Source organism: Pelophylax lessonae (genome assembly GCF_965119305.1).
Source record: "Pelophylax lessonae genome assembly, chromosome: 2".
NCBI lineage: Eukaryota > Metazoa > Chordata > Amphibia > Anura > Ranidae > Pelophylax > Pelophylax lessonae.
The window spans coordinates 259,610,720-259,636,795 of NC_138769.1; the positions used below are offsets into that span (position 1 = coordinate 259,610,720).

At 47.5% G+C, this 26,076-nt stretch overlaps 1 protein-coding gene across 1 annotated transcript in view; it reads left to right on the forward strand.

Annotated features, from left to right (window-relative positions):
- Positions 1-4,389: 4,389 nt before the first annotated feature.
- The window catches only part of YOD1 (YOD1 deubiquitinase), a 30,111-nt gene continuing 8,424 nt past the window's right edge, over positions 4,390-26,076 (forward strand). Inside the window, exon 1 of the mRNA XM_082247828.1 lies at positions 4,390-4,653. Within this exon, the coding sequence (XP_082103954.1) occupies positions 4,446-4,653 (208 nt within the window). The 5' untranslated portion in view covers positions 4,390-4,445. The remainder of the gene's footprint in view (positions 4,654-26,076) is intronic.

Sequence of the window (26,076 nt, forward strand, 5' to 3'; positions counted from 1 at the left end):
AAAAAGCACTCCCAGGGAACACATTTAACCCTTTGATCGCCCCCTGATGGTAACCCATTTCCTGCCAGTGTCAGTACAGTGACAGTGCATATTTTTAGCACTGATCACTGTATTAATGTCACTTGTCCCCAAAAAGTGTCAGACGTTATCCAATTTGTCCACTGCAGTATTGCAGTCCCACTATTCGTCACTGATTGCCACCATTACTAGTAAAAAAAAAGAAATGGATAAAAATTCCAAAAATATATCTCATAGTTTGTAGATGCTAAAACTTTTGCGCAAACAAATCAATATACGCTTTTTGCTTTTTTTTTACCAAAAGTATGTAGCGGAATACACATTTTTGCCTAAATTAATGAAGAAACTAGAATTTTTTACATTTTTTATTGGATTTGTTTTATAGTAAGAAAAAGTAAAAAGTAAGAAATGTTTTTTTTTTTTTTTTTTTTCACAATTGTCACTCATTTTCTGTTTATAGTGCAAAAAAAGAAAAAAAAAAAAAAACACAGGTGATAAAAATCCAATCAAAAGAAAGCTCTACTTAAGCGCCCACATTTTTTTTGGATACAGTGTCGCACAACCACGCAATTGTTAATTAAAGTAACAAAGTGCCGTATCGCAAAAAATGGCCTGGTGCTGAAGGGGGGTAAACCTTCCAGAGCGGAAGTGGTTAGGATGCTGGCGCCTTTACCCAAAGCCAATTGAAGAATCGCCTTGTGTGAGGATATCACTGGATCCTTGGACAGGTGAGGGCCGATTCACACTAGTGCAATGGCAGATATCGCATGTGATTCGCACTGCATTGCTGTGTAGATCACATGCGATGTCTGTGCGATTCCAATTCAGCCATACAAACTGTATGGATGAATTTGAATCGTATTCGGTCCAAACTTGCGCAGGATCCTTTATTTGTCCTCACCAGAATCGGATCGCATGGCTGTTCACACCCAATGGATCTGATTCTGCAAATTGCACTGCATTTTGCAAACTGTTTGCGGTGTGTCGTTAACTTAGGCCCCTTTCACACTTGTGCAACTTGTCCTGCGACTTGGGACTGCAAAGCCGCATAACAAGTCATACCCCATGATTTCCAATGAGTACCATTCATATCTGTGCGATTTCAAAGTAGTCCCTGCACTACTTTGGTCCAACTTTAATGTGACTTGAGGTCCTGAGACCTCAAGATAACACAGGCATTGCTTCAAGTTGCGGCGTAGTCGCATCAAAGTCACACGGCATTCAGGTCGTACAAGCGTGAAAGGAGCCTTAAAGTGGAGTTCTGACACTTACCTGTCCTGGAATTCAGCAATGTCGGCACCCCAGCTGATGTTTTCAAAGGCTGCCTGGTGCTGCCGCCGCCATTGCCGGGAAGAATTCCTTACTGCGCATGCGCGAAGCACGCTGCGTATTCTAAATAGGGCGGTGGCGGGCGAAGGAGGAGGAGGCTGAGCTTGTGACATACTTTGCCGGGGGCCAAGTCCACCGGAAGTAGGGACCCCCCCCCCCCCCCGAAAGGTGCCAAGTGTGGCACCGGAGGGGGGGGGGAACACACAGTTAAGCGGAAGTTCCACTTTTGTGCACCTTTTCCCAGCAGCATCTCCGGATTCCCTCCTCTATTCTCCCGCTGGCAGCAGGGATGTTTCAAAGGTGGAGAGCAGGGGAATATCATTTTATAATTTTTTTGGGAGGGAGGTGGGAGCGGATCCCTGGCAGGTAGGCAGTATGGGGCCCCATGATTTCTAACAGCCCTGTGAACAGGTTGTGATTTTGATGCAGTGCGAATTTGCAGCAAATTCACACTGCATCTAATGCGATTGGGCCCTTAGTGTCCTTATATTAAAAGTCAGCAGCTACAGTATTTGTAGCATGATTTTGTGAAAGGGATCTAGGGGGTGCAAGCGCCGCTGGAGCCACACTCCCACTGTGATTGGACACAGCGGGAGCCAATCAGCGGGCCTGACTGTCAAAACAAGGCAGACTGTCGTTCTGTCAGACAGGAAGAGAGAGATCTTGCGTTCCTACTAATCAGGAACACAGATCTCTCTCTTCCTGCAGTCAGTACAGTCCCCCTACAGTTAGAAAGCTGATCCCTGCCATTACTAATAAAAACAATAGGAAAAATAAAAAGTCCATAAATCTATCCCATAGTTTGTAGATGCTATAACCAATCAATATACACATTTTGGGATTTTTTTTTACCAAAAATTTGTAGCAGAATACAAATTGGCCTAAACTGATAAAGGAGTTTGATTTTTAAAATGTTTTTATTGCATGTGTTTTTATAGCAGAAAGTAAAAAAATATATATATATATTTTTTTAAAGTGTCAGCCTTTTTTTGTTTATAGTGCAAAAAAATAAAAACCGCAGAGGTGATCAAATACCACTGAAAGAAAGCTCTATTTGTGGGGGGAAAAAAAGACATTAATATTACTATATAGGATTTATATAGCGTTGACAGTTTACGCAGCGCTTTACAACTTGAAGGTAGACAGTACAAATACAATACACTTTAAAACAGTAGGAAGCAGAGAGACCTGCTCGTTAGAGCTTACAATCTAAGACAGCCTTTTCCAACCAGGGTGCCTTGAGGTTTGATCAAAAAATGTATATAAGCCAGCAGTGCCGGGACAAGGTCATTCAGCGCCCAGGGCAAGGATGCCAACCTATGCCCACCGCCCCTTCCCTTAGGGTTAGGGTCAAGACCCCCCATCCCTGCAATAAATTATTGCACCCAGGGAAACTGACCCTCTTGCCCACCCCTTGTCCCGGCCCTGCAAGCCAGCAGGTGGATCAAACCTGCCTTTTAGTTACACAAAACCTTTTGGGTCCTTTCACACGGTCCGCCTCCATAGGCAGATCCGTGCTGCTCAGCAGGGGATCGCAAACACAGATCCCCGCTGAGCAGGCAGGTGACAGCTCCCTCTCTGTGAGCAGAGAGGGAGCTATCACCTGCCTGCTTAGCGGGCAGGTGAGCTTAGCTTCCCTTCCTCTCTGTGAGCGGAGAGGGAGGTGTCAGAGCCCCATGCACCTCTATGGAGGAATCGGATGACAGCGAACCGCCTGTCCGCTCATTTGATCCCATCCGATCTGATCCGCTGGACGGATGGAAAACAGGGTTTCACAGACAGGATCGGATGCGGATGGCAGCGGGTGTCAGCGGACATTTCTCCACTGACATCCGCTGCCCCATAGGAATGCATGGAGCATCCGATCAGATCCGCCTAAAAAACTGACAGGCGGATCTGTTGGAGCGGTCGCGTGAAAGGAATTACATCAGTTTATAAGGAGGATGTCTGCTGCCTCCACAGCATCCTTGTTTGACCCTCCTGCGCCCTTCTCCCTTAGCACTGGGGTGACATTAGCTGACCGACGGAGAGGAAATGACGGGAGAAGAGAAACATTGGATACTAGTCAGTACCAGTATCTAAAAGTGTATTTGTTTTGAAAGATATAATCACCTCTAGTGCTGTGTGTCCTATGTGTGGATGTTGCTGCATTGTGTAAAGCTATTAGAATAGTTGTTTACATTTTTGAATGGGGTGCCTCGAGACTGATCATAATTGAGATTATCTATAATATTAAAGGGTGCTTTGACTGAAAAAGGGTGAGAAACACTGATCTAAGAGATCAATTTTATTTGGGTATAACGTCGCACGATCGTGCAACTGTCAGTTTTAGCAAGCAATGCATGGTCTAGTAGTCATTAAAGCAGATGTAAACCCGAAAAAAACAAAACAAAAAAAAAAACCTGAAAGACAAAGGCATAATGAGCTAGTATGCATTGCATACTAGCTCATTATGTATTACTTACCTTAGAACAAAGTCCCGACACGGACCCCCGGACACTGCTGTGGGAGCTGACATGATCCCTCGGCGTCTCTTCCGGGTTCGGCGGCTCCGGCGCTGTGATTGGCCGGAGCCGCGATGACGTCACTCCCGCGCATGCACGCGGGAGTGATTTTCCGGCAAGCTCCCAGCAAGGAAAACTGAAGGTCCCCCCGGACCTTCAGAGCGCATGCACCACTCGCGTGAGCGGCTGCATGCACTGCAAATATCTCCTAAACCGTGCAGGTTTAGGAAAAATTAATTGTACCTACAGGTAAGCCTTATATGCTTACCTGTAGTTAAAAGTGGAAAAAAGCAGTATAATACCGCTTTAAGCAAGAAATGCATGGTCTAGTCATTAAGGGGGTAAAACCTTCTGGAGCTAAAGTGGTTACATTAACCCATAGCAACCACAAAAGCAATTAGATGGTAGCCCTTCCCCCTCCGCACTAGAAAACATTTCACTGGTGACTGAGAAAAGACACCTGAAAGAAGGGTGTACCAAGATGGCGTATCGCTCATTACCACGAACTCTCGCGAGATTTGTCATTCAGCGTGCCTACCCGGCTTCCCCCAGTTATTGTGTAGTCGGTCACCGTTACCGGTCTTAGCAGCTACAATGATGCGGCTCCGTTGTAAAACCCGGCAGGGGACACACTTACTGCAGGGGCTGACAGAGGTGTCCAGTGTCCGGGAGCTGCAGGAGCTTATAGCGGGGGTGAGCGGCATCTCCGGGCCCGCACAGCGAGTCATGGTGGGCTACCCCCCCGCCAGTCTGGACCTGAGCGATGCTGACGCCCCCCTGCGGGAGCTGCCAATCAAATCAGGTAATGACTGTGACCAGTGTGTGATACAGGGGCTGATGAGGGGGCACAAGGTGGCCGTCCAACTACATTGTCATTGGGGTCTGCTAAAAGTAATGGTGCGAGGGCCTACTTGTTGGGTTTGTTTAGGGTCACCTGTGCTATGATGCTGAAGTCAGCCAGGTAATTACTGCTAAGGATTCTCATAGCATCTCCAAGAGGCTATATATCTTTATGGAATTGCTTCGTCTGTAGCTGAAGCAGCAAGATGTCGCTTCCATCCATCGCTAGCGACGGAGATACAGCAGCATTCAGGCCAGCGATATCTTGCCGAACCAGGTTACAGAAGAAGCAATTCCATAGGTAGCCTCTTTAGCAATCCTGCCACTGGCGGTTTATCTCTGGCATCAGAATCTCCTATATGACATCACACGAAAGCCCAGTTCACGCGGTCGGACCAATAAGATCCGCCGGTATGTTTTTCAGGTGGACCTGATCGGGCCGCCCATTTTACACTACGGGGAGGCGGACTTGTCCGCTGGCATCCGTTCCGACACCATCCGCCAAAAACAGACAGATGGCGATACGTTCGCCATCCGCGCAGCAGGCGGGATCAGATAAAAACAGACAGGCTGTCCGTTTTCATCTGATCTCCCTAGACAGGAGAGAAGGACTAACAGGTCCGTCTCCCTACAGTGAGCGGAGACGGACCTGTCATTCGCCTGCTCAACAGAGCGATCCCCATTGAGCATGCGGAGTCCGTGAAAACGGATCCGCTCGGTATGAAAGGGGCTTTATGGCAGCCATAAACGACCTGATAAATTATGGATTTATTTTCTGATCAGTCTTTTTTGGTAGCAATCTTCCATCTATAGTCGACGACCCATTCAATCAATATGCCACACACAAAGACGTTTATTTTGATCAATAGTAGAGCTGCGTGATTTTGGATAAAATGAGAATCGCAAATTTTTGGCTTAGAATAAAGGTCACGATTTTCGGTGTAACATCATCTTTCACAATATACAAAAAAATTGGGCTAACTTTACGGTTTAGTTATTTTTATATTCGTTAAAGTGTATTTTTTTTTTCCCCCCTAAAAATTGCATTTGAAAGATCACTGCTCAAATACAGTGTGACAAAATATTGCAATGATCGCCATTTTATTCTCTAGGGTCTTTGCTAAAAAACTCAAAATGATTTTTAACTTGTAAGCAACAAATGTCAAAGAAAGGCTTAGGGCTCTTTCACACGGTCCGCCTCCATAGGTGGATCTGTGCTGCTCAGCAGGGGATCGTAAACACGGATCCCCGCTGAGCAGGAAGGTGACAGCTCCCTCCCCGCTCTGTGTGCGGAGAGGGAGATGTCTGAGCCCCATGCATCTCTATGGGGGAATAGGATGAGAGTGGACAGGCGATCCCCTGGACGGGTGGAAAATAGGGTTTCCATCCGTCCAGATTTCACGGACAGGATCGGATGCAGGTGTCAGCGGACATGTCTCCGCTGACACCCGCTGCCCCATAGGGATGCATGGGGCATCCGATCAGATCAGCCTAAAAAACTGACAGGTGGATCTGATCGGATCGCTCATGTGAAAGCAGAGTTCCAGCCTCCTTGACAACTTTTTTCAAAAAGCACCCCCCAGATTCTTGTTAGTTGTACTATAAAATTAGGTTACTGCTGTAAGTGTAAAGTCTAGGGATGCACCGAAATTTCGGCCACCGAAATTATCGGCCGAAAATGAGCCTCTCTCATTTCGGCCGATAATGGGTTAACAGTGCCGAAAATAAAAATGGCCGCCGTGGGGAAGGAGGAGGGCGCAGCGCAGCGCAGGGCAGGTTTCAAAAGTCCCGCCTCTGGCCGGCCGTCCGCCTCTTAATAATGTCCCTACTACTCTGTGCATTATGAATGGACATACTAGGCGGGGGGCGGGGCGAGCGGCCGCTATAGAGAGAACTATTGTGATCCTTCACTGTCAGCTCCTCACGTCTATGTATGAATGAGAACTGAACTGAGCTGACACCGGGCGGGGGTGCGGGCGGAGCGGCCGCTATTAGCTGTGACTATGTGAGAGCTTCACTTCCCTGACAGGCACGTATCTCCGCTGACAAGGAAGAGAAGCTCTCACATAGTCACAGCTAATAGCGGCCGCTCCGCCCGCCCCCCCGCCCGGTGTCAGCTCAGTTCAGTTCTCATTCATACATAGACGTGAGGAGCTGACAGTGAAGGATCACAATAGTTCTCTCTATAGCGGCCGCTCGCCCCGCCCCCCGCCTAGTATGTCCATTCATAATGCACAGAGTAGTAGGGACATCATTGAGAGGCGGTGCCGCCGGCCAGAGGCGGGACTTTTGAATGCAGGAGAGGACACCCGAGGAGGAGGACGCTGAGGCAGTGGGGGAGGGGGGAGGGGAGCTGAGGCAGCTTACCAATGCTATTAGTATTATGAGGCATGAGGGGTTAATGTATTGTCACTGCTGGTCACTCATCTATTAGTGACTGACCAGTGGCAGTTAATTAACCCCTTTTGTGCTGCATTAGTGCAACCAGTGTCAGTGTTAATTAACACTGGTTTCACTAATGCAGCACAAAGGGGTTAATTACCTGCCACTGGTCAGTCACTAATAGATGAGTGACCAGCAGTGACAATACATTAACCCCTCATGCCTCATAATACAAATACCATTGGTAATTAAATTAACCTCTTGCCAACCCATCACAGTACATATACTGTGACAGGGTGGCAGCGACAGGTGTAGGTGTACGTCGCTGCCTGTTTTTGGTTTATGTCCCTGTTCTATCCATTTCAAATTTTTTTGGGGGAAAAAGTCATTTTCGGTTTTCGGCCAAGGGCATCCTGCATTTTCGGTTTCGGTTTCGGCCCAAAATTTTCATTTCGGTGCATCCCTAGTGTAAACATTCTTCTTCCCAGAAGGGAGGCAGTGACCATTGGTAATATGGGCATCTGAAGCCCGTTTGCTTCGGGATTCTGAGCGGCCGGCTCGTGCCTGCGCAGTAATGACAATACGTGGCGTGGTGTTTTGCTTACACGTTGCTATAAAAGTGTCGGCATTGGCAGAATTTCCAGCCCCATTCAATCTGTCAATCAACACAGAACTTCTTGTCTCTATATACCGCAAGATTTCATTGTTGTCCCTAGGACTTCTGGGATAGATGATGCCGGTATCCCAGAAGTCCTAGGGAATCGCCTAATGACGAAACCGCCTAGGTGGCTGGGACAGAAAGTGCAAACCGCAGAGAGAAAAATTAGGGATTTAGCAATAAAAAAAAAAAAAGATTGCCATTACATACTGTTCTGCGGGTGGGCATTGTCCTGCAATGATCATGAAAAAATGGTTGGAACTCCGCTTTAAACGGTTAAACTGACCTAATTTACAGACCGAAGTTCAACCCTTTGATCTAAAAGAACCAAATGATACATTGTAAAACATGTTTGAAATTAAAGAGGAAGTAAACCCTCCTCTGCAAGTTGTACCTATAGGTAAGCCTATGATAAGGCTTACCTATAGGTACTGTAAATATCTCCTAAACATGTACTGTTTAGGAGATACTGTATTTTCTGGCGTATAAGACTACTTTTGAACCTTAAAAAAAATCCCCCAAAAATGGGGGGTTGCCTTATATGCCGAGTATAATATCTCCAAGGTAAAGTATAAGTATTAGGGGGGGTCGTCTTATATGCCAGAAAATACGGTATTTACCTTCGATGCATCCAGTGATGTCACTGGTGCATGCGCTCTGAAGGAACGGCCACTCGTGCCGTGACCGTCGGCTCCCGCGTGCGCGGGAGTGACGTCACCGCGGCTCCGGCCAATCAGATGGCCGGATGCCGCGATCCCGGAAGACGGGCGACTGGACATGTCGCCCGTCATACAGGTAAGCGGGCGGCACGGCGGGGGCTCGTTCTAAGGTAAGTATCTCATAATGAGCTAGTATGCAATGCATACTAGCTCATTATGTGTTTGTCTTTCAGGGTAAAAAAGAAAAAAAAGGGTTTACAACCTCTTTAAGCACTGGGCAATGTTGATAAACATTTGCCTGGGGCTTTTTTTTTTTTTTTTTTTGTGACAGCGGTTAGTGAGCAAACGGCTCTGCACTGAATCGTGGAAATGCCAGATTAGGATTGTGAGGGGGGAGGGGGGGGGATGTTGAATCGATCGCATTTTTTTTAACGATTAATCGTGTAGCTCTAATTAACATTTGAAGTGGAATTCAAGCTTGCACCTAACTAGCTTTAAAGTGGATGTAAACCCCATTAATGAAATCTGACCTGGGGGAATATATCTGTAGTGTTTACCTATTTCTCTCCAAAGCCCTAAGTGTCTTTATGCTGCTCCATTCCTCTGTCATCAGCATGATATCGCCTGACAAGTTCTCTGAAACACAAGCTAAAAGCAGAAGAAAATTTGTGTTGAGGAACTTAAAGCTAGATAAGAGCAGAGCTTGTCTATTCGCAGCACAGCTCTGCAAGTTTCTTCGTTCCTCTGCCTATGTGGAGGTGGGGGGTGTGTGCCTTTCCTCCAATCAGCTCACACAGTGTATGTGTAGACTCCCCTCCCCCTGATGAAACAGAAAAAATTGTTACCTAATCTGTACTTTCTAAAGACTATAGAAAGCTGAAGACAGCAGATATACGTGTTAGGCTACATTCACACCTGAGCGTAGCGTTTTTCGCGCGTTTTTTACCGCGATTTTACCGCGATTTTTGCGGCGTTTTTTACCGCGATTTTACCGCGATTTTTGTGCAGGCGTTTTTAGATTGAATAGAGATCAATGGAAAACGCCTGTAATCTGCCCAAAAAGAAGCTCATGTACTTTTTTGAGCGTTGGGCGTTTTGTATACAGCGTCAAAACGCTCAGATGTGAACAGGGGCCATTGAAATGAATAGGATTTGTCTTGTTGGGCGTTTTGAGAGCTGATCCTAGAGCAGAAAAACGCCCCCAAAACGCCTAGATGTGAACGGAGCCTCAAGGGCCTTACACATTATACAATTTTCTTTAGATTTTTTCCTTTAGATTAACCAAAACCATATAATATGAGGTCATACCTAAACACTTTCAATTTGTATGCAATCGGGCAGGCCCTTGCACTACATAGAAAAGGTAAATCTAAAGGAAATCTGACAACAAAAGTTGTATAGTGTGTATCCAGCCTAAAACTTATGTAGGGAGATTTTTCTCATCTCTTTGTATCATCTGAGGCTGTTCACTTCACTGGGTATATATGAGGGTTTACATCCACTTTAAAACAGGAATTTGTGATTTCAAAATAACACACACACACACACACACACACTTAGGTGGATGCAGCATAAATCCAATGCTGCAGCTGTCCCCTGCTGGCTCTAAACCGAAAACTGAGCAATCAAAGACCACTGATTGCTCAGTTCTCAGGTTCGATCTGAACACAGAGTGGTAACTGTCAGTCACTGGCTGTGTGCTTGGCCCCTCCAGAGCTCAGTGGAGCACCGAATTGTGAAAGGGGCAGAAGTGGCTGGCCTATCCAAGCATCTGGGTGGATCCTGACAATTTTGTTGACCACTCTGCAGAGCCTGGACCGGCTCTGTGATGTCATTGACTTTAGCCTGCTTTCAGATGAATCTGGGTCACAGGAGTGCAAAGAAAGCTTTGGCCATACTTCTTTTTTAAACTTCCCTCTCTTCCCTCCTAATACCTAAAGCCTTTAGTGATCCTGCTGATGGCAATTTGTCTCTAGCAGCAGAATCGACCGTTTGCTTTTAGCCTAATGGTGGCTATAGTCTGTTCAATAAATAATCAGTTTCTCGTTTGATCATTCTTTATCAATAAGAACAATACTTCCATAGCCAACAACCCTTTTAATCCATATACTCCATACACAGAGAAGTGGACTTCGATCAATAGTTTAAAGTAGAATGCCAGCTTGCATCCCAACAACCTTAAAACTGTCCCCCCCCCCCCCCTTCCCTAACACCTATGCTAACTAACCTGTGTAAGAAAGATTTATATACTTATTTATTTTTAGGCTGCTCGGTCATGTGTGGTCCCATGTATCAGCCAGAGGCGGCTGCAGCGGAGAGAGCACTTCGATGGCAAAACTGGTAATAGCTGGAGCGGTGACATCACCCATAGGCATCAATGGTCTATCTGTTGTTAGTGTCCCCTCCTTCCCCTGCACTGACTGATACAGGGGATCCGGAGCACGTGAGTGGATGAGAGCGGTCTGAAAATAGGCAGTGCTATCTTAAGAGTCTTATAGGCCCCCAGGCAATACAGTGCACTGGGGCCCCGCCTACACAATCACCCACGAGAATAAAAATGCAAATTATCGATAAGGCGATATTCATTGGTCCCTCCAACAAAATCAGTGTTTAAACATTAACACAACGTTTGGACAATATAAGGATGTACAGGACTGATATAGGATATCACACAGAGGATGTACATGGCAGGTATAGGATAGCACAGACAGAGGATGTACATGGCAGGTATAGGATGGCACAGAGGATGTACAGGACAAATATAGGATGGCACACAGAGGATGTACAGGGAAGATATAGGATGGCACATAGATGATGGCATACAGAGGATGTACATGGCAGGTAAAGGATGGCACAGACAGAGGATGTATATGGCAAGTATAGAATGGCACACAGAGGATGTACATGGCAGGTAAAGGATGGCACAGACAGAGGATGTACATGGCAAATATAGGATGGCACACAGGGGATGTACATGGCACACAGGGGATGTACATGGCACACAGGATGGCACACAGAGGATGTACATGGCACACAGGATGGCACACATAGGATGTACATGTCACACAGAGAATGTCACACAGAGGATGAACATGGCACACAGAGGATGGCGCACACACAAAAGGGATGGCACACACACAGAGGATGAGGATGGCACACGGAGGGTGGCACACACACAGAGGATGGCACACAGAGGGTGTTACACACAGAGGATGTTACACACAGAGGATGAACATGGCACACACACAGAGGATATATAGGGCAGGAAAAGGATGGCACAGACAATCAATGGAGAGAGAGTGAGAAAAAATAAATCAAGCAGCCTGCAGCAGTCTGATTACCTTTTTACAATGGCTGCACAGCGCATGAAGGGAAAAGGTGGGTGGAGCCATTCTTCTAGGCATGGAGGAGAGGACGAGCCGACGAGGAGGATCCTCCTCCGCTGTGCATGATGGGTCCTCTCAGAACGTCGCTGGTTGCTAGATGCCAATCGGCTGGCCTTCCTAGCAACCAGTGTGCATTGGAGACTCTGAGCCACCGGCGGACAACGGGGTGGGGGGGCCCTAGACCACCAGATAAACTAATCTGGCCTGGGGGGGGGGGGAGGAAACAGTGTAATTGCCACCCTGTGTGTGGGGCCCCCTGGCAAGTGGGGCCGCCGGGCGTGCCCATTGGAAAAAACGGCCCTGAAAATAGGTAAGTATATACATCTTTCTTACACAGGTTTTTCAGCATAGGTGTTTTGGGGGGGACTAGCCAGTTTTAAATTGGAGCTAAACCCTCTTTTTCAGCCAAGGAGGTTCTTAGCCTCTGTATCATCTGCAACTGTCATGGTTTAGTTGAGGGCAAAAGCAAATATGACAGTTAGCATTCCCAGCTGTTTTTTTAAACCATTAAATCGATGGGTTTAGTTTTGCTTTAAGACTAGTTAGGTGTAAGCTAGAATATCACCGCAAGATATGTAGGTAACTCCACACAAAAGGGGAAGCTCTGCTTGTCCGCACCCTCCCCTCCACTGCCACGTTTTGGTGAGGAGGGGAAAGTGGGTACCTGGTTTTGACAGGTACCTTCTCCAACTTCCGGGTAAGATCGCCGCGGTGATCTTAAAGTATGTCCGGCCCCTCCTCCTTCCCCCGCTGCCTCCTTGGACACACAGGTCCCAGAAGACAGCAGGACCATTCAGAAAGCGCAGCGTGACTCGCGCACATGCAGTAGGAAACTGTCTGTGAAGCCTGAAGGCTTCACTGCTGGTTTCCCTTAGTGAAGATGCCGATGCCTGCACCTGGAGCCGACGTTACTGGATCCCTGGACAGGTAAGTGTCCTTAAAGTAAAAGTCGGCAGCTACAGTATTTGCAGCTTCTAACTTTAATTTTTTTGCCTAGACTGAAGCTTCTCTTTATAATTATAAGTTATCGATCGCATCTTTGTTTCCACCATGCTATCTAATAATGTGATTGATCGAAATACGATTGTTCATGACCAAAATATTGCAGGGCTGCTTAATCAGTTCATTTTCCACCCTGGCTGATTGGCTCATTATGATCAAATCTGATCTAAACCAAGTCAAAATTGATCAGGAGGGATATTATTACGGTTTTCCGATTCAACCATTTTGATTGAATTGGCACATAAAATAGAAGTGTGTCTGGCCACACGTGAGTAGTGAGGAGCAGGACAATATAAAATGTGCTCAGACCATGGCATTCCCCACCCTGTGTTGATTAATGATGCCATGAGCCTCCCCACCCCTTTGTTACATGTGGCTGTGGGCAGGGAATGCCTTGGTCACAGCTGATTGGGTGCTGCTTTGGCAGTAGTGACGGCTCCCTTGTGGGTTCAGTCCAAACCTGTTCTCATCCCTTCTGGTGAGAAGCCTCCAGCGATAGGATGGCTTTGGAGAATCCTGGCTGTGAGTGAAAACACTGAACTGCTTGCATGCCGAAAGCCCCTTTTACACAGGGCGGAATCCGTCCAAACAGATCCGCCTGCTCAGCGGGGGATCTCTCCGCTGATCAAGGATGACAGGTCTGTGTCTGCTTCGCTATGTAGAGCGAACACTGACACAGCCTGCTGCTCTCTATGGGGCGGTTGGATGGAAACGGACTGCATGTCCATTTCCAACGGATTGCTATCAGATCCGCCGGACAGATGGCGCTCGTATCCCGATCCACCTGTTTTTTGGGAACAGGATAGGATTCCAGCGGGTGACAGTGTGCACATGTTTGCTGACATCCGCCTCCCCATTTTGACAGGTACCCGCTCCCACTTCCGGGTAAGATCACCGTGGCGATCTTTGAGTATCTCTGGCCCCTCCTCCTTCCCCCGCAGCCTCCTTGGTCACACAGGTCCCAGAAGACAGCAGGACCATTCAGAAAGCGCAGCGTGGCTCACGGATATTCAGTAGGAAACTTCTAGATTGTAAGCTCTAATGAGCAGGGCCCTCTGATTCCTCCTGTATTGAATTGTACTGTAACTGTATTGTCTTCCCCCACATTGTAAAGCGCTGCGCAAACTGTTGGCGCTATATAAATCCTGTGTAATAATAGGAAACTGGCTGTTTAATACCCAATTGTTTGGTAAAATATAAAAGTTGTTACGCCGAGTAAATAGATACCAAATCTATTGCGCACATGTTGCAACAGCGACAAACTACGTACACTTATTTATCTATAGGCAACTCTTTAAAAGCCTTTTACAGGTTACCACTATAGAGTAAGGCCCTTTTCACACTATCCGCTCCGTCGGCGGACTCGGTTTATCTCAGTGGGGATCGATCCCCCGCTGAGCAGGCGGATGGCAGCTCTGTCTCTATGTGTGCGGAGACAGCTGTCGGGTCCCCACTGTCCTCTATGGGGGAATCGGATGAGAACGGACCGCCTGTCCTCATCTGATCTGCCAGATGGATGGAAAATAGGGTTTCCATCCGTCCGGATTTGACGGACAGGATCGGATCAGATGTCAGCGGACATGTCTCCGCTGACATCCGATGCCCCATAGATGCATGGGGCATCCGTTCCGATCTGCCTGAAAAACTGACAGGCGGATCTGAATGGTCTGCAAAGGTGAAAGGGGCTTTACACAGAAAGTCTGGTGCTAAATTTTTGCTCTCAATCTGACATTCACGGTGATACCTCAGATGTGTGGTGTAATCGCTGTTTACGTGACCAACACAGATGTTCACCTTTGCGTGCAAGCAGGGGGAGGTGCTTTAAACATTTTTTTGTTTATTTAGTTTTTTCTATTTTTACACTGTCCCTCTAAAAAAAAAAAAAAAAAAAAAAAAAAAGTGGGATCACTATTATTATCACAGAGAATGGAAATATCCTATGTGATAGTAATAGGCAGTGACTTTACTGCAAATGAACATCACACAGTGGCTATTGAGGCTCCTAGCATTGCTTTTACAAGAAAGCAGACTGCCGGCTGAAAAAAAAAAAAAAATACTGGGATGATGCCTGCAGCCGCTGCCATCATCCTGGTATAACCACTCAGTTCAGGGACGTACCGGTACTTCACAGGGACTGAATTTGTTTAAAGTTGTATTCAACCTAAAACCAAAAATATAATTTCTCTTACGTCCTCCGACAGTCGCCGCCTCTTCATATTCGTCACATATGGGGTATTAGACTTTGCTCCGAAGGAGTAGCTAGGCAACAGAATATGTTAACATTAAAGCTTTTAACATATCCCACCCTCAAGGGGTGGTCCCCTCAGTCAATACCCTCCTACTTCCTGCAACCATATCTCAGTTTTAATGTCTAGCTTGTCAGGAGTGGCTGGCTCTCTCTGTGCTGGGGCTTTGTGCCCCAGACTCTTTCTTCTTTTTTGATTTTTTTGTTTGAGTTTTCTCTCTACCTTTTACTTAGCTGTTCTTTTTGTCAGCATTAGTTAGTTCTTCGGATGAAGAGGATCATGCGGGCTGGGTCTCGGGCTGATCCCCCTGGTCGCAGGTCGTGGGTCAGTGGCTTCCCAGCCTGCCATCGAGCGTTCAGCCAGGTAACGCTCCTGGCACAGTGAACGACCCATCCCTGTTCGGTGCAGGGAAGATTGGTGAGGTGGCTACCTCACTGGACGCTGTGCGGTTTCTTAACCCCCATTCTGTGCGTCTTGTATGCGACTCTCCCTGCCTCATGTGCAGCGGCTTGTTCGCCTGTGCGGGTCCCCCACGCCACTGTGAGGTAAGTGTATTTATGTGGGGACCTGTCTGTCTGGGGGGGTGTCAGTCTGGGACTGTGTAACCTGCCTCTATTCACACTGTTTGTCTCCCTATCTCTCGGCTGCATGCTGTGGGCTGCAAGGGGGGGGGGGGGGGGGGGAGCTGTGTGACACTGTGTGTGTCAGCCTTGTCAGTGTGAGAAGCTGTGTGCTGTGGGGCATGTTTTGTGGCATGTTTGGGCATTATACAGCGATCGCTGCGGCGATCTGACATGTTTTTTTTATATGGAGACGTGTGCATTACTGTACTGTGGAGCGGCGGTTTCCGCGCCAAACGGCGCCATTTTGCCTACACTCGCTCCGGCCGCATGTTCTACATGCATGGCGGCCATTTTCTTGTAGCCTCCCATAGGCTTTCTTAGAGCGCCCTGGCAGCATCACTTCCTCTTCTCCAGGAACACCGATCGAGGCAGCAGCAGCGGCGAGGGTCTCCTCAGGTTTTATCCTTCCTATCCATTGCCTGTGTCAGTTTTATTGTCCCTGTGGGGGTCTCATTGTGCTTGTGTTGTGGTGCGGTGGGCTGCGCTCGCCGCGCGTGTTAAAGGGGCAGTTAACCCTTTATTATCCGGCATTTGTTGTTGGGGCAATGGATTCTCAGGAGGGCAAATTTCCTACCGCCTTGGTGGAAAGCCAGGGGACCGCTGTTTCCCCCCCCAGGGGGGGATTTAGCCACTATTGTGGCTGGCCTTGCTGCTCAGGTGCAGATGCTGGTGGCTGCTCAATCTACTAAAAGACCCAGAGTTGCTCTTTCCTCTGATTCTGAGGGTGAAGGTGATGGGGTTGTTATGGCGGGGGCCTCCTTATCGGGGTCCCGCTCCTTCCTGGATCTAGTGGGGTCCGAGGTGGAGGCTGAAGTTGAAGGGGTTGATAATTCTCCCCCTGGCTCGCCTGAAGAGCTTGCAATCATGGATGAATTGATTGCTTCCATAAAACAAACGCTGCGTTTGCAGGATGAGGTGTGTCCCCCCGCTGCCTTGGCGGCTTATAGGACGCAGAGAAAACGCAGGACGCCGCAGGTTTTTCCCTGCAATGATGATTTTCAGTGCGCTGTTAAGGAACAATGGCGCAATCTGCGCAAACCTTTTGCTGTACCAAGTAGGTTCAAGCTGCGTTATCCTTTCTCGCCTTCCACTGATGACAGGTGGTGTTTACCACCCCCAGTGGATCACGCAATTGCGGTTTTAAACAAATCCACTGCGATTCCTGCAGAGGATTCCCCGGTGTTCCGTGATGCCACGGATAGGAGATTGGAGTCTCTTGCCCGTCATACTTATTCTGTTACGGGTTCTATGCTTAAGGCTCTGTTTGCCTCTCTCATGGCGGCCCAGGCGGTCGCAAGTTGGACGCAGATGCTTCGGCGCGTCCTAGTGGCCGATTCGGCCTCGTCGGCGACCCTGGATATGGTGGATCAAATCCACCAGGGTGTCATGTATCTGTGTGATGCGGACTTGGACTTAGTCCCGTTGGCTGCACGTGTACACAGCGTGGCGGTGTTGTCTCGCCGCCTGGTTTGGTTGAAATGTTGGTCGGTGGACCAGTCTTCACGTAAGACCTTAGCCAATCTGCCTTATGATGGGTCTCGCCTTTTTGGGGAGTCCTTGGATGTGTTGATTAAGGGGATCACCGGACGTAAGAGCCGTCTCTTGCCCCATTTCCCCAAGGCTAAGGGGGCTTCTGGGAAGAAGCATGCTAATTTTCGGCCCCCTCAGGGGTCCTTTCGTGCCTTTCGGTCGCACTACAAGGGCAAACCGTTCAAAGGTCAAGGCTCTCAGAAGAAGCCCTGGTCTGGAAAACAGAAGTCCGGTCAATCCGGATCCGCAGCCCATAACAGTGCGGCCTGAAGGGGCGCCCTCACCCAGTTTTGGGGTGGGGGGACGCTTGCTCGGTTTTCTTCAGCCCTGGTTGGCCCGCGTGCGGGACAGATGGGTTCAGGAGATCGTTCGATCTGGTTACAAGATCGAGTTTCTCTCTCGGCCGGAGAGCAGATTTTTTCCCTCAAATCTTCAACTGTCTCCAGAGCGTTTACGGGACCTGCACCTGGCGGTGCGGGACCTGAGGGCTCAGGGAGTGGTAGTTCCGGTGCCTCATCGGGACAGATTTCGGGGGTTTTATTCCAATCTGTTCACCGTGCCCAGAAAGGAGGGCAAGGTTCGTCCAATTCTGGACTTGAAGGCTCTGAACCGCTCTGTGCGGGTTCGCAAGTTCCGCATGGAATCCCTGCGGTCGGTGGTGGCTGCCCTGGTTCCGGGGGAATTCATGGCCTCCATCGATTTGAAGGATGCGTATCTTCACATCCCCATTTTCGAGGGTCACCAGAGGTACCTTCGATTTGCCATTGCGGAGGATCACTACCAGTTCGTGGCGTTGCCTTTTGGTCTCGGCTCCGCGGGTCTTCACCAAGGTGCTTGCACCGGTTCTGGCATTATTGAGGGCCCAGGGCATTTCTGTCCTGGGGTATCTGGACGACATTCTGGTTCGGTCTGCGACCAGCCAGGGTCTGGAGAAGGACCTGTCTGTCACGATGCAAACTCTGCAGGAGTTTGGTTGGACGATAAATTTTCCAAAGTCGACACTGAGTCCGTCGGTTCGTCTTCCCTACCTGGGAATGATTCTGGACTCGGTGCAGGCGAAGGTCTTCCTGCCGGAAGACAAACTCAGAACTCTTCAGGAGGAAGTCAGGTCCCTCAGGGACGTTCCGCACTCGTCTCTGCGGACGTGCATGAGATGTCTGGGATTGATGGTCTCGGCCTTCGAGGCGATTCCCTTCGCCCAGTTTCACACGCGGGGTCTCCAAGCGGAGATCCTGTCCATGTGGGACGGGCGACCTCAATCTCTGGATCTTCAAATCTCGTTGAGTCATCGCACCAGAAGAGACCTTCTGTGGTGGCTCCAATCCCCGATGGTGTCCGGGGGCAAGTCGTTTCGTCCTATCTCGTGGACGGTGATCACCACGGATGCCAGCCTGTCGGGCTGGGGTGGTGTTCTGGGCGTTCTGTCCGCCCAGGGAACTTGGTCGGAGAGGGAGTCTTCCCTTCCGATCAACATTCTGGAATTGCGTGCGATAAATCTGTCTTCATCGCTGGACGGACCGGCTGCAGGGCTGCCCGGTTCGGGTGCAGACGGACAATGCCACGGCGGTGGCCTACATCAACCACCAAGGGGGCACCAGGAGTGCCCGAGCGGCTCGAGAAGTGGCCGGCATTCTGTCTTGGGCCGAGACTCATGTCCCGGCGATAACGGCGGTTCACATTCCGGGGGTGGAGAACTGGCAGGCGGTTCACATTCCGGGGGTGGAGAACTGGCAGGCGGACTATCTTGAGTCGCCAGACCCTGGATCAGGGGGAATGGTCTCTCCACCCGACTGTCTTCCAGATGTTGTGCGCGAAGTGGGGTCTTCCAGATGTGGACCTGTTCGCGTCTCGTCTCAACTACAAGGTTCGTGGCAAGGACGCGCGACCCTCGGGCAGACGCGTCGGACACGTTAGTGGCCCCGTGGCATCAGTACAGGCTGATGTACGCGTTTCCACCGATTCAGTTGCTGTCCAGGTTCCTTCGCAGGTTACACTCGGAACGCAGCACGGTGATTCTTGTGGCACCGGACTGGCCTCGCCGGTCCTGGTACGCAGACCTCGTGAATCTGGCGGTCGACGCCCCGTGGCGTCTGCCTCTTCGAGACGATCTCCTGTCTCAAGGACCGATATACCATCCTGCTTTACAGTCTCTGGCTTTGACGGCCTGGCTGTTGAGACCGAGGTCCTGAAGGAGAAGGGTCTCTCCCCGGAGGTCGTTCATACTTTGATCAACGCGAGGAATTCTTCCTCGGGGAAGGTTTATTACTGTACTTGGAAGGCCTATTTTGCCTGGTGTGAGTCCAGGGGGTTTTCACCCCGCACGTACTCGGTTTTCCGAGTGCTGTCCTTCCTTCAAACGGGTGTCGATCAGCGTTTGGCGCTGGCTACGATTAAGGGTCAGGTGTCTGCGCTGGCCGTTCTGTTTCAACGTCCCGTGGCTTCCAACTCCTTGGTTGGCACTTTTGTTCAGGGTGTGCGGCATCTGGTTCCTCCTAGCAGGGATCCTTTGCCCCCTTGGGACTTGAATCTCGTTCTGTCTGTGTTGCAACGTGCTCCTTTTGAACAGATCAGGGAGATCTCGTTGTCTATGTTGTCCAAAAAGGTCGCCTTTTTGGTGGCGATCACTTCGGCTCGCAGAGTGTCGGAGCTGGCAGCTTTATCCTGCAAGTCTCCGTATCTGGTTGTTCATTTGGATAAGGTGGTCTTGCGACCTAATCCTTCTTTTCTTCCGAAAAGAGTTTCGGAATTCCATCTTAATGAGGATATTGTCTTGCCTTCGCTGTGCGCGAAGCCTAAACATCCAAAGGAGGTGAGATTACACTCTCTGGATGTTGTTCGGGCGATAAGGGTTTACCTTAAATCGACTGAGTCTTTTCGAAAGACGGATTCCTTGTTTGTTCTTCCAGAGGGTCCTCGGAAGGGCATGGCGGCGTCGGCCTCTACCATCGCCAAATGGATCAGGCAGACCATTGAACAGGCCTATGCCTTGCAGGGGAAGGTTCCCCCTGTGCCTGTGAAGGCGCACTCTACTAGATCTCTGAGTACGTCTTGGGCCTGTCGTCATGGGGCTTCTGTAGCCCAGGTGTGTAAGGCGGCGACTTGGTCGACTGTACACACTTTCACAAAATTCTACAAAGTAGATGTTCAGGCATCGGCGGATGCTTCCTTTGGCCGCAAGGTTCTTAGTGCGGCAATTCCCTAGGGTCCCTTGTTGGGGACCTCTGGCTGTTGGGATAAGTTTTTTATCCCATGATTATTTGTCTTTTCCTGGGTTGTTGCTCCTGTTGAGCACTTGTTTTTTCCTGTTGCCCAGCTGGTTTCCTTCCTTTGGTAAGGTTCCTTTCTTTGATGCGGAGACTGCGTTGCCTTTTCGGCGCGGATGCGTTTCCCACCCCTCATGTTTGCACTGCTTTGGGACGTCCCCATATGTGACGAATATGAAGAGGCGGCGACTGTCGGAGGACGTAAGAGAAAACGGAATTTTTGTAAAATCTTACCTGTAAAATTCCTTTCTCGGAGTCCTCCGACAGTCGCCGCCCCCGCCCCTCTTTTGGGGTTTGGTTGTATACTCTACTGCTATTCCACTAAAACTGAGATATGGTTGCAGGAAGTAGGAGGGTATTGATTGAGGGGACCACCCCTTGAGGGTGGGATATGTTAAAAGCTTTAATGTTAACATATTCTGTTGCCTAGCTACTCCTTCGGAGCAAAGTCTAATACCCCATATGTGACGAATATGAAGAGGCGGCGACTGTCGGAGGACTCAGAGAAAGGAATTTTACAGGTAAGATTTTACAAAAATTCCGTTATATTGTGGCTTACCAATCATTATAAAGGAATTGGCAGCACTCCAGGTTGAGTCAAAATCCAGGTTTATTGACTGGACATCCAAATTATGACAATCGTGACAAGGTAGACGCGTTTCACACACTGACTGTGTGCTTAATCATTACTTGGCTGGTAATGATTAAGCACACAGTCAGTGTGTGAAACGCGTCTACCTTGTCACGATTGTCATAATTTGGATGTCCAGTCAATAAACCTGGATTTTGACTCAACCTGGAGTGCTGCCAATTCCTTTTCCTTTATCAAGTTTTCACGGAGGCGAGCCGGGGCATGCATCGGTGTGAGTCATCAGGCAATTACACCACCTTGAGCAGTGAGTCCTTGTCTGCTCAATTACAATCATTAGATGTGGTGGCTGCATCGGTTTTCTTAAACCAAAAATATAATGTATTGCAGCTTGCCAATCATTAGATGTGTTGGCTGCTTCCGTTTTTTTTCCCTCTGTTTTCAGTTGATCTGGCCAGTGACCTGCTTCCTGTATTAGTGAGACGCAATTCTGGGTGAATGAGAACAGGAGTCACAGCAGACAACAGCATTGTCAGTCTGGGGGCTGTTAAACACAGTACTGTGTAATGCTGTAAATTTATGCTTTCAATGCAGTGGATATAAGAAGTCTACACACCCCTGTTAAAATGTCAGATTTCTGTGATGTAAAAAAAAAAAAAAATGAGACCAAGACAAATCATTTCAGAAATTTTTCCACCTTTTTAATGTGACCTATAAACTGTATAACTCAGTTAAACAACAAACTGAAATCTTTTAGGTGGAGGGAAGTTAAAATAAAAAACGAAAACAATGTTTGCATAAGTGTGCACGCCCTTAAACTAATACTTTGTTAAAGCACCTTTTGATTTTATTACAGCACTGTCTTTTGCGGTAGGAGTCTATCAGCATGGCACATCTTGACTTGGCAATATTTTCCCACTCTTCTTTGCAAAAACGCTCCAAATCAGTCAGATTGTGAGGGCATCTCCAGATCACCCCACAGATTTTCAATCGGATTCAGGTTTGGGCTCTGGCTGGACCATTCCAAAACTTTAATCTTCTTCTGGTAACCCCATTCCTTTGTTGATTCGGATGTATGCTTTGGGTCGTTGTCATGCTGAAAGATGAAGTTCAGCTTTCTAGCAGAAGCCTGAAGGTTTTGTGCCAATATTGACTGGTATTTGGAACTGTTTAGATTTTCTCAACCTTTTGATTAAGGCCCCCTTTCCAGCTGAAGGAAAAACGGCACAAAGCATGATGCTGCCACCACCGTGCTTCACTGTGGGTATGGTGTTCTTTTGGTGATGTGCAGTGTTGTTTTTGCGCCAAACATATCTTTTGGAATTATGAAATTATCAAAAAGTTCAACCTTGGATTCATCAGACCATAACGCATATTCCCACATGCTTTTGGGAGACTTCAGATGTGTTTTTGCAAAATGTAGCTGTGCTTGGATGTTTTTCTTTGTAAGAAAAGGCTTCTGTCTTGCCACTCTACCCCATATCCCAGACATATGAAGAATACAGGAGATTTTTGTCACGTGTACCACACAGTACTTTCCAGATATTCCTGCAGCTCCTTTAATGTTGCTGTAGGCCTCCTGGCAGCCTTCCTGAGTCAGTTTTTTCTTCTCATCTTTTCATCAATTTTGGAGGGACGTCCAGTTCTTGGTAATGTCACTGTTGACATATTTTCTCCACTTGACTACAGTCTTCACTGGGTTCCATAGTATATCTAATGCCTTGGAAATTCTTTTTTAGCTCTCTGCGGACCATGGTTTTTGCTGTAGGATGGGACAAAGAAAATGTCTGGAAAGACAGCTGAACCTAATTTTAAATCCAACTACATCCCCAGTTATAAGAGGGTGTGCACACTTATTCAACCACATTAATTCAGTTTGTTTTTATTTTTTCACCCCTCCCCCCTTAAAGACTTAAGTTTGTTTTTCAATTGAGTTGTACAGTTTATAGGTCACATTAAAGGTGTAAAAAGTTCTGAAATATTTCTGTCTTTTTTTTTTTACATCACAGAAACCTGACATTTTTAGAATTTAGGTGTGTAGACTTTTTATTTTGTCAAATGTATATTTGAATTGTGTGTGTATCAATTTACAAAATGCAAAGTGAGCAAACGGAAGAAAAATCTAAATCAAATATTTGTTGTTGCTACCCATTGGCTTTAAGCCTCCACCCCCCCCCCGCAGTTCACATCGTGCCAATTTGATATATCAAATCACAGCCTGTTGCCGGCAACGGCACCGTTTGAATCAGTGCGACACCGACTTTGCGGCGCTGCACTGATTCCCAAAAGTAGGTTCTGCACTACTTTTGGGGGGCGATTTTAATAGACATCTGTGCATAAACCTACACAGATGTCTGTCAAATCAACCCCGAATGTGCACTGAGATGCGGGTTTAAAATTTTGCGAGCTCAGCTGAACTTGCACGATTTCAAACCAGCCCTCAAGCATAAACAAGCATTTAATTCTTACACTTTCACACTTTGTACACTTGCACAAAGTCAGGGATTTTGTAGGCTTGCAGTCAGGTGTATGATAAACCACTTCTATCAAGAAGGTGCTGATTGATCATCAATTTCATAAAGTAGGTTTAAACCCAGTCATTAACTAAACCTGCCAAACTGAGGTGAGGTTGTGGAAGACAGTTTCATGTTACAGGTCATACACCAAGGCAAGACTGAGCACAAAAACAAGATACGATGTAGTTATATTGCATCAGCAAGCTCTCTCCCAGGCAAAGATTTCAAAGCCTACTGGGGTTTTAAGATGTGCTGTTCAAGCTTTTTTAAAGAAGCACAATGTTGAGGACCGTAGGCCAAGGAAACTCAATGCAGCAGATGAGACATCTCATGCTTTCTTTCCTTTGATATTTGAAGATGTCCAGCAGGGCCATTAGCACAGAACTTACAGAACCCTGTATTACCCAGGTAAACCCATCTACTGTCCAGAGTAGTCTGGCTCAAAGTGGTCCAAAATTTGTGTGCAAAGTGAGTCCCAGAAATGCAAACAGCAGCTAGAACCAATAAAGGTGAATATACAACCTTCAAGTGACACTATAAAACAAATATAGGTGCAGCGCTAATAGTATTATAAAATCAAACAAAAATAAATAAGTTAAAGTGTATAAAGTGCACAGTCCAATAAGTAGATGCTTAATCCATCCGTGATGTATATAGAGTGTCAGAACACTCACCAAACTTGTAAGAAGAATTACCGTAAATGTACAAACAATGGAACACCTCATCTGTTGTAAACGGTTCCTGCAGTGTGCTTTCCCTTCACCATACAAATGCACTCACCAAATGTTATGTTGACTCAAGCCTTGCGACATATCCAACCGGAATGTAAGAAGCCTGGCCTTTGTTGATTATCTTCACATCAGCGAAGGAAGCCTCAAGTTCACAGCCAACCATAATACCAATACCATCGGAAACCACCTGCCTGTTTAACCCATCTTGTCTTTTTCACATCTCTGCCTCTCCACATGGCCAGGCAGATGACGGATTGGGGTTAATTTTTGAAAACTAGAGCGTGCAAAATCTGGTGCAGCTCTTCCATCTTTGTGGAAGAACTGCGGCCTGAAAGTCATACCTCCGATGTGGAAACAAGGCTAAGTGACTCAACTATGCATGAAAACATAGGAACTGGAGTGCATAAAAATGGCAGCAGGTGCTATGGACTGATGAGTCAAAATTTGAATATATTTGGCTGTAGCAGGAGGCAGTTTATTCACCAAAGGGCTGGGGAGTGGCACCATAAGGAGTATCTGCAGGCAACAGCGAAGCATGGTAGAAGTTCCTTGCTAGTTTGGGGCTGCATTTCTGCAACTGGAGTTGAAGATTTGGTCAGGATCAATGGTGTCCTCAGTGCTGAGAAATACAGGCAGATACTTATCCATCATGGCATACCATCAAAGAGGCATGTAATTGGCCCCAAATATATTCTGCAGCAGGACAACCCCCTCAAACATACAGCCAATGTCATTAAAACTTTCTTTAGCGTAAAGAGTAGGGGGTCCTGGAAGTGAAGGTTTGGGCCCCCACAGAGCCCTAATCTCAACATTGAATGTGTCTGGGATTGCATGAAGAGACAGGATTTGCGGCAACCTACATCCACAGACGATATTTGCTTAGTTCTCCAAGATGAAAAAGTCCTGGAAGTCGTACATCTCTGCAAAACCCCAAAAGGTGGTGTATAATGGCTTCAGCCTGGGCTCCAGCCAGGCCATGCCCTGCTCCAACACGTTTCACTCTGCCCACGGAGCATGGTCATGACTAAGCTCAGAGAGCGAAGTGAAACACGTTGTGGGCATGGCCTGGTTGGAGACTGGGCTGAGGCTGTCATAACACCTTTTGGGGTTTTGCAGAGATGTGCGACTTCCAGGACTTTTCCCTTTTCCATTTAGATGTCTAGAACTAGGGGAAGGTCTGTCCGTGCCTGGACTCCAAGCGGTTGCTACAGAAGAGGACCTGGTGAAGCCTGGAGCTGCAACTGTAAATTTAGTTTGGGTCCTAGTTCTCCAAGATGTTTGGAACAACCTACCTGCTGAGCTCCTTCAAAATATGTACCCCAATGTGTACCTAGAAGAATTCATAGTATTTTAAAGGCGGTGGCCACTCCAAATTTTGATTTGGATTTCTCTTCTGTTTGCTTTCCATTTTGTTAATTGATAAAAAATAAACTAACACTTTTATTTTCTGAAATAATTTTTTATTTACAGTATCTCACAAAAGTGAGTACACCCTCACATTTTTGTAAATATTTTATTATACCTTTTCATGTGACAACACTAAAGAAATGACACTTTGCTACAATGTAAAGTAGTGAGTGTACAGCTTGTAGAACAGTGTAAATGTGCAAAATAACTCAACACACAGCCATTAATGCCTAAACTGCTGGCAACAAAAGTTAGTACACCCTAAGTGAAAATGTCCAAAATTGGGCCCCAAAGTGTCAATATTTTGGGTGGCCACCATTATTTTCCAGCATTGCCTTAACCCTCTTGGGCATGGTGTGCGGCGTATGGTCTTAGCACTGACAGGCTGACCCC